Source organism: Hypomesus transpacificus, chromosome 10 (genome assembly GCF_021917145.1).
Source record: "Hypomesus transpacificus isolate Combined female chromosome 10, fHypTra1, whole genome shotgun sequence".
NCBI lineage: Eukaryota > Metazoa > Chordata > Actinopteri > Osmeriformes > Osmeridae > Hypomesus > Hypomesus transpacificus.
The window spans coordinates 11,182,988-11,198,142 of NC_061069.1; the positions used below are offsets into that span (position 1 = coordinate 11,182,988).

Below are 15,155 nucleotides of genomic sequence, written 5' to 3' on the forward strand. Positions count from 1 at the left end.
CAAGCCCTCCAGTGGATTTCAAAGGGGAATGAGAGAGACAGACACAGTCTGTTCTACAGTTCAATCTATGGATAATGGGCTTATTAAAGTGACAGAGATGTGACTAGTTAACACTGACACAGCACACAGGTGGGGTTACTGACGGTGGAACTGTCCACTAATGATATCTGGCGACATGACAAGAAGCTATACCACCTCCTTACTGGATGAGAGTTAAGGGAGAGAGACCAATTAAGTAAAACGTTGAAGGAGGTGACTCCAGTTACAACCCCGCCTACTTCAGAGATGAATCACTGGTCAAGAAAAAATCATTGAAACCGTTAATGGCACCCTGCAGCATACATTAAGTGTTTGTACAGACATCATACACTAATTTCAGCTTGTTATATATATATGCTGGGGTTGGCGGAGGATGACAGTAGCTGTGAACAAGTACTACAGGTCAACAGAACATTCCGTTCAAGATCCATTATCTTGAGGGGTCACTGTCATGGAGACGTAACTGTAACCAGGCAACCATGAAACCTTTCAGTCACATTGTGGAGATTACATACATTGCACCAAGGACGTGAAGGGGTTAAACAGGAAGAGCTTAGCTCCTGCATTATGCAGTCTTTTTCCTTTTCCTTTGAACATCTCATCCTCTGTCCTACAACTTTACCTCAACATGTGCTTGCCGTCTATTATTTTAGCATTTGCTGGAAGGCTGACAACAATGTTTTTACATGATTGATTTGTTTCAGCAACTACTTTTTAAACATGACAAAAGTAAAGATGTGGTTCAAATGTTCTGGCTAGAATGTTGTGGATGGTCATTGTAGGTCTTGTTTTGTTATTACAGTAGCAGAGTATTGCACAGACCTAAACTCACCGCCCCCCTATCATGTCTGTAAATAACTGCCTTTCACCTTTGATCAGGAGATGAAAAAGAAAAAGCCCAACGGACACACATTTACTTCAAGAGGAGCTCACCGTGGTTACATGTCGATGAATATGAACTGGCAGTATCCTACTGAAAAGTACCTCATGCGTCTGTTTTATTATGACGTTGCGATACAATCCCCCATGCAACAAGCTGGGAAACAAACAAACTAATTATGGTCTCTCTCAGAACACAAGACTGTGGAACAAGACAACCAGATCAGTGTATTCCTCCCCTGTGTCCCTACAGTGACACATGCAGGTAATTAAGCAGCAGTGGGAGACAGGGAACCCATGTATTTCCCAGTGAAGTACTCATTAGGGAACCATTTAAAGCGACCTACTGTATGTTGATCTGTGTAACTGGCCTTATAGACATGACATGGCAAAATATTGACAAGCAATTAGCAAATATTCTACCCCAAAAAATTATAATGTTGGCTCTGTAATTTAGCATGTCTAACAAAACACACAACCTTTAAGCTATAATGTTTAGGTTCCCAGTCATACTGTAGTCTACAACATACTACTGATATGTCAGAATGAAGGAAATCTTTGATTATGTTCAAACATTCTCCAAACTCAATAATGAAAATCCCTACCCACAAGCCCTTGACACCAAATGGACATCAATCTGTTCATTTTCACCAAACACAGGGACTTGAGCTAATTACAGTGGTCACGGAGCGTTGACCTAAGGCATGTGGAGAACACAGCTCAACTCCCACGCCTAGACCAAAAATAAACACTGTGGGGGAAGAAAGTAACAACATCAAGTAATCAAACCAAATACTTGAAGAAGGTTTAGCGAAACTATTTATTCTGTTTATTAGAACACAACACCCAGGGGAAACGTAGAATATAAAATCGTAATTAGTTAGCATTGCTTGTCAGTCAATTTGCTGTCCTAAAGTACATGGACAACAACTCGATTAGCATCTTTGACATGGACTTCTCTATGGAAGGGTAAGATCTACCTAAAGGGAATCGAGTCTCAGTGTCTTCTACCGTCCAATCACTTCTGGTGGGAGAGAAATGGATCCTCATTCCATTTCAGGGACACCCTCTCGATATGACCTACTTCTCTTCTACGCCAAGAACATAATCAACGACAGAATAATTGCAGCTCTTCAACAACACGGCTATTACAGCATCTCCAGTGTCCTATATTTACACCTGGCTGTCTCTCAGTAAGGAGGGAGACAGACAAGAAGCTGTGCGCTCAGCCCTGCTGTGGGAGCACAAACGCCTTACTTATCACAGCAACACATGCAAGGCCCGCTGCTTCAAATGTGCAGCTGCTTGCTGTAGAAGGAGGGGAGTTGGACTACAGGAGCACTTGCTTGGAAGACTCTGTCTCTGGGTGGCGGACCAGCATGCACAAACACACACATGATTGAGTCATCAAAGTCCTTGAAACTCAGTAAATACAAACACATGTAGAAGCATTGACATCGTATTCACACATATCCGTCAAAATCCCCCTCAAACTACAGAAGTGACATATTTTTCTTCTCAATACTAGGGGTCAAGAGAGTAGTGTTAGCCTGTGTGTGCCCCGCTGGGCTAGGGCAGAGGAGAAAGCAGCAGAGGAGAGAGCAGCAGAGGAGAGAGCAACTCAGGGATGTGGAGGTGAGGCACAGCTCAGGTGCTCCTCACCTGGGACAGAGCAGGAAATTCTGCATGAGGCATCACTGTCCTGTGGCCATGGTAACCGGTGAACATGGGGTATTTTAAGAGCCAACAAGGGACAGATTATGCTCCACTGAGACTGATGAGAGGGAGTTTGGAAGACAGAGAGAAAGAGAGAGAGAGAGAGAGAGAGAGAGAGAGAGAGAGAGAGAGAGAGAGAGAGAAAGAGAGAGAGAGAGAGAGAGAGAGAGAGAGAGAGAGAGAGAGAGAGAGAGAGAGAGAGAGAGAGAGAGAAGGGGGACATAGCAACATCTCCTAAGGAGATTATGTGGTTGGGAGAGTGGGACTAAATAGTGCAAAATGCTGCTAAACACCTTGACTCATTCAAGTGCATGTTAAAAAAAAAACCCCGCTGTGCATAGTCCTAATAAAGATCACTTGAGAAATTATACTCTTGAACATTTCTGTTGGGAGTGGGGGCACTACAGAACACTCGCATCAAAGAGATGCTTCTGTAGTTGAGACACGCATATGCATTGATATCCCACAGATCGGCCTTCAAAGGCTTTCTACCTATTCATTATGAGTATGTCACTGTCGCTTTCAGGATATTCCTATGAAGCTTTTTTTAGGTGGACAAAGCAACGCTCACATCTGCAGACAAAATGTTGTGTGTGTATGACTGTGAGTGTGTGTGTGAGTGTGAGTGAGTGAGTGTGTGTGTGTGTGAGTGTGCGTGTGTGGCTACATAATATATATGTATACAGTATATATATATATATACTTTTAGGATAAGTTGACAGTAGTGGTCTCGTTTTTATCAACTTCCTCCTTTGTAGCGAGTAAGTAAGTGAACTGTTCCCTATACAGTTATTTACAGAAGGGAAATACTGTTAACACAGACACATTTTACTTGAACAGATATCTATGAAAATATATGACCCTGTCATTGACCCATTGACTGTGTATGAAATAGTACTTTGTCGTTATCTGTTTGCCTATTGCGAGTGTGTGATGGTTTAACTTACCGCTCTGTCGACTTCCACGAGGTTCTCGTACTGTTTTTTGTGTCCCGTCGCAGCCCTGTCCGTTCAGGACCTCGGAGAGCGACTGTTGGGTGCTTTGACGCCCAATTTGGTTTGAACGTGTATTTAAGCGCATGCTTCTCGATTTTGCCGTTTCAGGTGCCGATTGGTTTCGCCCAGAATCATGATCCGGTTCTGAACCCACTTTGACAAATGCGTTTCTTGTTCTTCTTGTAAAAGCCGATGTCACGGAGCCCATTCCAAATATTTGAATGCTACTCAGTGAAGGTCGGTGTCATTTTCTGGATAGCCCACTCTGGTTTTCAAAGAAGCAGTCTCTTTCCATTCAATTTATTCATTTGCCAAAATATTCTCATCGTGTAAATAGCCTACTGTATTCCCCAGAGTACGTTCTAAAATAGTTTGCAATTGCCAAGACAAGTTCATGTTTCGAGAAACTATTTGTGTCAGGTAGCTGCTCGAGCAGCCTGTTCTCCCCGTGCGCAGCCTGTTTGAGGACAGACGTCACGCGCAGAAAGTTGTTCTTTTTGGCAAACAGAAGGAACTCTCGAGGGCAAAGGCTAGCAACGACAAGCTACACTAATTAGGTTGCATAGAGCCCCGGATAATCCAAATGACGAGGAGAAAAATTGTTGTAGTTGAATTAAAGCATTTTTGTCTGCAGAACATTAATGTGCTTTTAACCTTTGCCTATTGCATTGTTGAGCGCAGCCGGGATTTTTATAATCAAGCGATAAATAAACAACTTTTTTAACATAACGTTGAACAGTAGATGGCAGTCAGTCAAAAATAGCCATGTACTAAATCATATCTTGGTCACATTATGACAAACCATAGACTCATTTTCAAATCTCACGAATTATTGAGGTACGCTGGCCTGGCTCAGAACCAGAATGTGTAAGATACATTGTCGTGAAATGCTAGATGTCACTAGTTTGTCAGTTTGTACCTAGTTTTAGTAACCTGGTCGAAACGAAATTCACTGTGTGGTAACAGGTCATCAATTAGTATCGAACCTACACCCTAAAAATTCTCTCAGACCAGGTCATTCTAACAGAATCAGAATTAGTTTTTTATTCGCCATGAAAGTTTGCACAGACAAGGAATTTACTTTGGACGGAAGGTAGTGACCGAGGCAGTCATCATCAGCGCCATCTTGAAAATGTCAGCAGAACATGAGGAGAGGGGAGGAGAGAAAAAAGTCAACCCCCAGACTCTGCTCCTAGAGGAGTACAGTGTGGGAACAGGAAGAAAACACCTCAGCTCATAAGCACATACATTGTACGACATTACAGAAACTCGTGACCTGCAACAGGGGGAGGCGGCGGGGTGTAGAGGGTGTAGCTAGTGCAAACAAGCAGCATCTGTTCCTGCAGCCATAATAGGCGCTGGCCACAGACCCGCCTGCCACACTGGGGGAACGAAGCAGGCGAAGGCGTGGGATGGGGGTCGGTGGGCGTGATGGCATATCTGTAGTAGGTGAAACTTAGTGTGTGAGTATGCCTGGTTTGTCGCCTTCGCTTAGGCCACAATCAGTCAGATTCTCAGTTTGCAGATTGTATTGCCATGGAGACAGCCTTGTCCCAGACAGAGACAACAATCCACAGGTGTCTGTTGGAAGGGGGAATGAGGAGGGACGAGGGACTTCAAGAGAGTCTCGCAGCAGCACTCTCCAGGGGAGTTGTTGTTCCAGTAACGGCCTTGGCGGGGCCAAGGCCTGTGCTGGGTACGGGCCCGAAAGCAGATATGATCTGGGTTGTTTGGGCGAGTAGCCGCATTCAATTGTCATTTTCTTTTTCTTCTTTTTTTCCAGAAGAACTGTAATCTTCGACCATCAGAAGGCGCAATGGATTTTTTTAAGGCAACTTAGTAATAACTGTAGTTTGCTTTACACACACCATTACAACACATCAGGTGAACTGTGCAGAGAAGGAATGCACTTAAAACCCATGTGTAACTTTTCAAAATAGTTTATTAATGCTATAAGGGTATCTGAATGTTTTTCTTTTCATTAAACATACAGGTGCAGACTGAGGGAGCAAGGTACTGCTTTGCAAACATTTGCTAAAGTTTTGGTTACATGTCATTATTTTGTACAGACCATAGAAAGTATACAAAGACTGTATAGCTGCTGGCCGGTGTTTGCTTTAAAGTAACGTGATTATAATGTCTCAGCTGAAAGCCTTTTCGGCTTTTTTGTCTAAATATAGGGAGGGCTTCTTGACAGGCTTTTCATCATACAGCATAAATATCTGGTGCCCAGATATTTTGGAGAGGTTTTGTTTTACATGAGGGGAAATGCTTTTACTTCATGTTGCCACAGGTCTTTTGTCAGTGGAGACACATTGCAGATCACTGCAAGTCATCGTGGTTCTGGGTAGACTCATTGATCACCTGTGGATGAGAACAAATTGATTAGGATTCTGTCATTCATGTTTTCATAAATTATGAAATCGTTCAATCAAATTACAGACTCACAGTAGGAGACCTGGTGTGGTGCGCCATAAAAAAATGATTTTTTTGTGGCAAGTACCAAAAGTACCAAAGAGTAATAATAACATTGCCTGGTTAATATCCCTCTTTGGGCCTCATTTACCAACAGAATTGTGCCCATTTCAGGCGTGAAATAGCGGGTAAAGACATAACACCGTATTTACAAAGACAGCGCACTTGAGTAAAAACGCAGATTACCGCTGCTGGGAGAGTATAAGTGAAAGTGGAGTTGTATATTTCGATTTTTCTGGTCTATTAACGGCGCGCTAATTAATACTAATGGGCGCTGATTGACTGACGAGTATCTGGTTTGATAAATACCACGCAAAATGCAGAAATACACTGTCCGCTATTTGCGGTTGGGCAAAGGTTAGTTAGTAAATTAGGCCCTTTGTATCTTCAATAAGGCATTGCATTGTAGTCTCTGTCATATTGGTTTGAACTAAGGGGTCATACCTGACCATCCCTGGTTTCAATGGTCTTGATCAGAACTCTCTTGGTGCTTGTACTTTCCACATGGGGTTTGGACTCCAGGACCATAGTTTCTGGTGACATGAAGATTGTGTTATATTGAGAACTCAGCAGTCACCGTCGATAGATCTGATCATGTAGGATTAGAATTTTTTGATGAAGAGCTAAATCTACCTCTCAGGTTCATGGAGGAGAAGTTCGGCAGTGGAGTGGAAATCCTGTAAAACAGCACATTTGTATAACAACACAGAAACACATTTGTCTTTTACAGAATATAAAAAAAAACTATGAGTTAACCGTAACAGTAATCCATGTCACCTGCCCTCCTCTCCTTCCAGAAGCTTCCTGTAGGTGGCAATCTCAATGTCCAACGCCATCTTGACATTGAGCAGGTCCTGATACTCCCTCAAGTGGCGGGCCATCTCATTCTTCATGTTACTGATGTCTTCCTCCAGACGCCCAATGGTGTCCTGGCAACTTGTGGTCTCCAAGGAGAAGTTCTCTTCCATCTCCCTCGTCTGGCGTTCCAGCGACTCATTCTGTTTGTGTCAGGGAGGGGAAAAGGGAGGACAAACCCTTAAAGAGTACTCTTTTCTACAGAGGCTTGCCCTTCTGTGTTCCCTTGTCAACATCCCTTTACATATTGAGTCAAGCTAAGTCTAAGTTTAAACAACAAAGAAAACAAAGAAGTATTATTTGACATTCTCCCTGAGATCTGCGCCGGGGTGTGAATTTGAAAAACACAGGAAGGTGCAACATTCTGAAAATGGGACTCCTACTTCCTCGATCCCGTCTCCCCCATGTTGATGTGAGCTGGAGAGGACCAAGCAGACTTACCATGCCTTTAAGGGAGTCCACCTCACAGGTAAGAGCCTGCACCTGGCGTCTGTAGTCATTGGCCTCCTGCTTGGCCACTCGGAGGGCTTCGCTGTTGCGGCCCGCTGCCTCGGTCAAGTCAGCAAACTTCCATTCACAAGCACAAGGTAAAAAAGAGAGAGAGATGATCTATACTTTATGATCTGTTAGCTTAACTCACATCTAACACATGTCCATACCAGTAGGAGGCAGGGTTTAACCCCCTTTTGTTCAACTCTTTTCTTCCTGTCTACAAACAGCCAAAGAAACACCCTATAAGTCTGTACCTTGGACTTGTACCAGTCCTCGGACTCCTGGATGTTCTTGGTGGCCAGGTTCTCGTACTGCAAACGCACGTCTCTCAGTGCCGCTGTCAGATCCGGCTTGGCCACGTCCACGTCCACCTGCAGATGCTGCTCCTGCATCTGGCTCTGGAGCTCCAGCAGCTCCTGGGGGGTCAGGCACATTAGCTAGAGGCTCTGTGAGTTCAGTCCCAACGAGTCATTTGTGATCATGTGCTTGATTTGAGCTGCTAAACAGCTTGGTTCTTGGTAGCTGGCCAAGTCAAATCAAACAAATTTGGGACCGAGGGTTAAGAGGGGAAAGGACGAACGGGGTAAACGGGTGCTTACTTCATCGTGAAGCTTCTTGAGGAAGTTGATTTCTTCCTGAAGTGACTCCACCTTCCGCTCCAGGTCCAGTCTGGCAAGAGCAGCATTATCCACATCCTGCACAAGTACATCTATCAGGAATGGGGTCCCTTGTTATGGGAACTCTCATCACACACTACTCACACAGACCCACACAGCTCAAGCACACCCCCATTATGTCAAATCTCAGGAGTGGCGAGCTTTGGACAATGCCCTCCCCTTCAGGGCACACTAACTCTACGTTTGTCAGATGGGCACAATCTGCTCTGTCAGATACATGTTGCCACTTCAGTTCACAGTGCTTCACAGTGCTTCACACTGCACACACACACACACAGGCAAACCCAGTGCACTGACCCACAGGAACAATCGTGCACAAACACAATAACACAAACCACACACACACAAAACCGGCTGTTGTGTGTGTCTGGGTGCTGCTGCTAATGGAGGTATTAGCGCGGACGCAGCTCTGCCCAGCTCTAATGCCTAAGACAAAGTATGCCATTCAGCAGTGTTCCTGGACTGAGAGGCTGACTGGCTCTGCCCTCTGTGGGCCTGGCTGCTATTCTGGCTAGCCAAAGGGGCTGCGTAGGTTTAGGGCCGGGCAGTCGGGATTCCCTGCCAATATCAAGAGACAATCAAAGCATCCCCACCGATAATTAGGGGAGGTGTTAGCAAATGGGGTGATGTTTACTACTACTACCAATCAATGTTCAAATCGAACCTTTATCCTTGCGGTCTACTGATATTCAAGGTTGCGGTTTTGCTGCCCTCAGCAGTCAACCTGAACCAACTACGTAGTCTCCTGACCCTGAAAAAAATCACACTGCAAATGGAATACACGTGTCACTGGCACTGACTGCATTTAAACTGTATTACAGCTCAATGCACCTCTTGTTTTTCATGCCTATGTGTTAGTGGATGCCTTGTGGAAGAGCACCACCTCTAACCCTACTTCATAAAGATGGCTCTGACCGATCGTGATGCGAGCTACAACTCACGCCTGAGCCAGTGAGGTGTGTTTTAAACTAATCACATTTATTCTGTCGACTGAGCTTGTCTCCCAAACTCGGACACATCACACAGTGTTCTTTTCGCTCTGATAAACACTGGCGTTCAGACTGCTCTGGTTATGTCCAAACCAGCCAGCCACCCAGACTGACAGAGAAAGATCCCCTACTGCAGGCTTGACTTGGCACCGTAGACACAGCTTGGCCTTTATACTAGGCCAGTGCAGCAGGCCCAACTTTAATGCTGTATCTGCTGTTTTGACATCCCCTGGCTGCATACTCATTGTTCCGCATGGCCAACTTTGATAGATTCGATAAGGAAAAACAAGTTAGGAGGGAAGGTGTTTAAACTAAGTTTGTGTCTGAGTTCGCTGTTTAAAGCTATAGGGCCGCGATTGACTGTATTTTGTCATGAAAATGCTTTTGTCAGTGTGCAGGACCTTTACAGGAACTGTGGGTGTTGATCATACCTGCCTGAAGCTATGCATAGTGTGTTCAGCCTCCTCCCGCTGTACAATCTCTTCTTGCAACCTGCAAAGACAGAAAAAAGTTTATCTCAGGTGACTGAGGGAGCAAAGTGCTGCTTTGCAAACATTTGCTCTTCTCTTTATCCCCCCCATCCCACCCTACCCTAGCCCCCCTAAAAAACTAACAAAAACAAACTCCGACGTCTACTGTCCTCTGAAAAAGCATATCTTCATGTAATTAGGGCCGACATGTTATATTACAAATTAAACAATTCATAAAACTTTTTATGAATTATTTTTAGCAGGAATTTAATTTGTATCTGGGCTTACTTCTCTCTAAGTCGCTCGATGTCGTCTGCAAGGTTGTCGCGGTGAACATCGACTCGGGCCTTTTCGTTTGTGAGTTGGTCGACTTGACGTCTGAGTTCCCGCATCTCTTCCTCGTAAAGGTCGCCAATGCGGGACGTACCTTTTCCACGCAACTGCTCCAACTCCGCCTGGAGAATCTTATTTTGCTGCTCCAGAAAACGTACCTTTTCGATGTAGCTGGCAAAACGGTCGTTCAGACTTTGCATCTGCACTTTTTCATTGGTGCGGTTGGTTTTAAATTCGGTGTTGATCGCATCGGACAGGGAGAAGTCTAAGCTCTCAGATGACAAACGAGGCATCGGTGCACTGCTGCGGACCCTATGAGTTTTGGAGGCACGGATGGTCGGTGCGGAGGATAGACCAAAGGAGACCCGGGAGCGCATCGGGCTGGAGAACTGACGGCTTGAGTGGCCGGACCAGCTAGGTCTCTCTGCTCCTCCAAACATTCTTTCGTATGAGGAAGTACTTTTTCGAAAAGACATAGTGTATCCCGCAGTCTTTTAAACGGTTAGCTGATGTAATGCTCTCCTGGAATTTGCTGCTGCTGTACCTTGCTGTGTCCGTGGAGTTCCCCAAACCAAGAATGTGTCCCGGGACGAGATTTATAGTCCTCTCCTTATGCAAATGAAATAACTGGCCTTGCAAATTGGAGTGGCACCACGGGAATCCTATCAGAGAGAGCCAAAGCATTAAACTTGTAGCTATTCTTCTTAAACTACAACCGCAGGAACACTATACCCATATATGTCCAAGAATGAGGAAGGGACCAGTCAGAAACTAATTAAACTGAATCCAGCATGGTGGACAGAATCATAGGCATTTTTTTCTGAAAAGGGAGAGGGTTTTGAGACGTGAAACTTGAAGACTTTAAAATTCCAACTATTTATTCAAGATTTCTTCCTGAGAGCAAAACTTTTCACTATATTTTATTTATGATCAACAGAATGGTCAAGTCAAGGCATAGGGAATATGCGTTATGTTTGTGTGTGAGAACATGATTATACTAATAAGTGCTTGTACTTACTTATACTTATAATGTAAGTACTTATAAATTGTCCAGCGTGATTATGAGTAAATCTTTGCGCCATGGTGTATAGGTATAGTATAGGTTTATTAAGTAAGTATAGGTTTATAAGGTTAGTATAGGTTATTATGTTAGAGGTTTAGTATACTGTACTGTATATTATATATTATTTTGTATATTTAGGAGTTTTATAATATTTTAGCTTATCATAGACGTTATCTATGTTAAACTGAATACTTATATGTTATGTTAAGCCAGGTTGCTGTGCATTGTCTTGTTCCAAAAATGTCTGTGCTCAGTCTGACCTTGTGTTGTTCTGTGTATCTGACAATAAAAGACTTGAACTTGAACTACTGAACCTTAATCAGTTATTGATTGTAAGGTTTCTGCCAGAGAGAAAACAGAACAGCATTTTGACCGTGACAGACCACGGATGCACATCCACATCAGTCAGCAGGAGCTCACGCTGTGTTTATGGGTGACAACTCCCAAAAAAAGAAGGATTGATTTTTACTGTAGAAGTTAGCCAGAGTTAAAGCCTTTGCTGCAGGCCTTATAGGGATAATCAATGCACTAAAAGCTTATCAAATACCCCATTAGCCATTTTCAACCTCTTCTGACTTCTCTCTGTATGATCAGAAAAAGGCACATCTGTGTAATTAGGTGACAGGTATTTGATTGCTTTTATTTCTCTCATTCTGTATGCGTCTATGTGTGTGTTTGTGTGCCAGCAGGTGTACAGTACTGTCTAAAATCATTTGCTTTTAGGTTAAGTCATAGGCAGTGTGAAAACAGACGCCTGTGTTCTGCCAGTGAAGCTGCCGTGCTGGCCCAGAAGTGCTGATATTCTGTGATTCCGATCGAAGACGGGGACAGCTGAGATAATGAAATCGTAGCCCTCTGTCCCAGTGGAACTGCAGCTTGGAGCCCGACATTCTGCTGATGGCCCTCACCACCCTAACCTTCCAGGATGTGTTTTAAGGATGTAAACCCCTCCTTTGCCAAATAAATATTTCCATATTCCTTCAGACACTATGGATGTGTCACTCTAACAATTGAATATGGATAGTTTGATAGTCTTGATGCAGATTGGTTCAATCTGATCTTGTTTTCATTCAAATGTGGGGGTTCATTTGTTTAGTTTGTTTGAACAGTTTAACAAAGCTCTGTGGTGATGTTAGTACTGTAGCTCTGGCCAGTGTTTCCTGGGGCAGATTATGTGCTGTGTGTCGGTAACCTCTCTTGTCTGACCTCTGCTGCATTAAGCTGGTGAAATGTGGAAAATTCAGACAGCCAATAGGATGACAGTTGAAAAAAGCGAAAGGGAGAGACATTTGATTGAACCGTTACATCAGTGGCATGGGGCTAAAGCAGTGTGGATGGAACACTCCTGAATAACCAGAGTGCCGTTCCTGGCATTGGTTTGGCTATTGCTGCTGTCGATAAGTTTAGTTCCTGTTCATTACACTTCGGACCATTTGAGTTTTTCTGTTGAATATAGTCTGAATAATTCTTTCAGATTAGTGGTACTCTTCGAATTCTCCACTCACACCTATTACACCACACATGCACAAACACACATGCACACACACACAGACCTAAGAAACGTAAAGTACCAAGATGAGAGCTGTTATTGTTTATACTGGTGTTTGGGTGTGTGATGTAATTGAGAGAATGCTGTCTCCATTGCGTTAAGAGGACGTCCACTGTCAAACAAAGCAGGTGACTGTACTGCAAACAAGAACCTTTACCTTCAAAGTTGGGTACCATGCATGACAGTATATCATTTTTTTTACAGATTTTACTTTTAAAGTTCTGTGAGGTAAGAGTGATTTTAGAGTTCTTCATATCCAAACAAACCATCTTTGAGAAAGCAGATCATTCATTTGTGAGAATCCTTAAAATATTGCATACCTGAACCAATCCGATTACTGTAGGAGATCCAATTACAGTGAGAGAGAGGCATCTCTGAATGCACCAAGTCTCTTAAAGAGCCATATGCTCAAGCTTTGAAGCTATTCTGGAGAGACAACGGTAACTCACTGTAACTGCCCAATTCAGCATGATCTAATCATTCAAGCTGTGGGGAGCAGTCGAGTCGCTTTCAGGATATTCCTATGAAGCTTTTTTTAGGTGGACAAAGCAATGCTCACATCTGCAGACAAAATGTTTTGTGTGTGTGTGTGTAGGTGTGTGTGTGTGTGAGGACAACAGACAGAGATGCCTCCAGCCATGCCCCCATCTCTAATTTGTGAGCAGTGCAGCATTAGGATCACTATCCTCATCAGCGGTTCATTGGAGGAACGGTGGTGGATATCCATTTGCAGAGACATGAATGAGTCTGTCTGATAAATGATGGTGACAATGGTGCTTTACATTTGAGAGGTTTGTTTGAGTCTCCTGTCCACTTGTGGGCCTGAAGAATAATGGAGGGCCCCAGACTGTTATGGTGAACCAGAGAGTAGACAAGGGCATAGACAGAGTGGGTTAGAATTAGATTCTATTGATTTGAATCAATACAGAGGACTGGTAGTTTTTTTTGGCGCATGTTTCACATTGATCAACGGAATGCAGACAGTGGGATTGTAATTGCTGTTTGAGATTGTAAATCAAAAGCCTCTATGCCACTTTGTACTGGAATACAACTATTAGACCTAGCTAGCATCAGAGAAGGCCAGAAACCTACCTCCACCACTGGATGTTCAAAAATCTAATGTGTGGGACAAAATAACAAGTAACTTATTGTGGTATTATGACCATTGTTTAACTGACATTAACAAAACGTTATTTCCCTCAAGCAACACAACTTGGCAACCTTACTTATGCCAGTCAACTGCTCCCAAACCATGAGAGCTGGTAGAAGATAAATGCTTCTGTTTTGGGATGTCATGGGCCCAGACCACAGGCGCTGGCAAGGAGAAAAGCTTCTCTGTTTCATCTCCCATGACTGTGACTCACAGGCCTGTGGGCCCAGTTTCCATGGTGATCGAGTCAAAACAGTCGGAGGAGTTCTCTGAGCCAGAGCGACCTGTTTCGGTTGGTCTTGTCCGGAGGTGAACACTGGACATGACCTGAAGACAACCCTGTTGTTACTCCCTACCACGTTAACAATGCAGGAGTTATGAGGAAACACAATACAATCCAAACTTTTTGGTGGACACAGTTGTGCACATTTCTTTCGTTGATATAATTGTAAGTGTCGACAGATTTACTATACTGTAAGACTCACAGTTTGTTGATGGCTGCATTTTCATGTGGTTCCATACTATGTGACCTGTGAGTAAGAAGGAGGGTTGTATATATCTCCGTTCTTCAAGTTTTTATCTGACTGGCTGTGTATTCATCAATGCTTTAGACTATACCAACAGGAATGTTACCAGTGGCCTGAGGAAGTGCAGTCTTTTATGCAGGATGGAACTTGACAGAAGTCCAGAGGGACTGTAAAGCAGCACTTATTGTCCAGGTCTCTATGACAACGTGTCCTGATTTTGGAAGATGTCCAGAGAGAGAAAGCTGTCTATAGGACTACTTTGTAGAAATGTTCTTTCTTTAATTGTGTGTCTGTCTGTCTGTCTGCCATTTCAAATCAAATATTGTATATATTTTTCCTCTGTTCACATACTTTATCTCACACAAACAGCAACACCAAATGTTTTCCTCCTCATCTTGGGATATCGGTCCTCAGGTAAAAGGTTAATAGCATCCCTCACACCAGGAGCCAATGTGTTATTGACCAGCACCCTAAGTGTCAGATGCACTCTCAGGTTCTGCCCTCCTGAGGGTGTCTCCCAGCCAGTCTGACATCAGCACACATCACGGTTCCTTCCCTCCCACGGGGCTCAGCCTCTCAGGAACAGTGGTGTTGGATTCACTCAGGCGTGTGGGGATGCCTGAGGGAGTCGGATGGCTGAGCGGTTAGGAGTCGGGATAGTATTCAGAAGGTTACCGGTTCGAATCCCGGCTGTGCAAAATGATGTTGTGTCATTGGGCAAGGCACTTCACCCTTCTTGCCTCGGGGGGAATGTCCCTGTACTTACTGTAAGTCGCTCTGGATAATAGTGTCTGCTAAACTAAATGTAAATGATTGAATGACAGATGACTGAATGATTCTCGGACAGAGATAGATATATCTGTCTTATCTTCAAACTGACTGCATGCTCTGTTTTCTCTATTTTGCTGTTTGAAATATTTCAAACTGACTTCATGAATCAAGCAGT

General features: G+C 43.8%; 1 protein-coding gene across 1 annotated transcript; it reads right to left on the reverse strand.

Moving 5' to 3' along the window:
• Positions 1-5,554: 5,554 nt before the first annotated feature.
• On the reverse strand, positions 5,555-10,512 carry viml (vimentin like). The gene is made up of 9 exons (XM_047027798.1): positions 9,876-10,512; positions 9,549-9,609; positions 8,051-8,146; positions 7,706-7,867; positions 7,401-7,526; positions 6,882-7,102; positions 6,738-6,781; positions 6,549-6,637; positions 5,555-5,993 (listed from the first exon to the last, which is right to left on the reverse strand). The coding sequence occupies exons 1-9, from the start codon at positions 10,394-10,396 to the stop codon at positions 5,952-5,954; spliced, it is 1,362 nt and encodes a 453-aa protein (XP_046883754.1). The 5' UTR covers positions 10,397-10,512; the 3' UTR covers positions 5,555-5,951.
• Between the last annotated feature and the right edge of the window lie 4,643 nt (positions 10,513-15,155).

What these genes read in the sequence shown, in the direction of transcription:
- viml (XM_047027798.1), bottom strand. Translation starts at nt 10,396, where the DNA reads ATGTCTTTTCGAAAAAGTACTTCCTCATACGAAAGAATGTTTGGAGGA. An exon ending in AGGACTGGTACAAGTCCAAG is followed by an intron (nt 7,527 to 7,705) that starts GTACAGACTTAT and finishes TGTGAATGGAAG; the next exon opens with TTTGCTGACTTGACCGAGGC. An exon ending in TGGACTCCCTTAAAGGCATG is followed by an intron (nt 7,103 to 7,400) that starts GTAAGTCTGCTT and finishes TGACACAAACAG; the next exon opens with AATGAGTCGCTGGAACGCCA.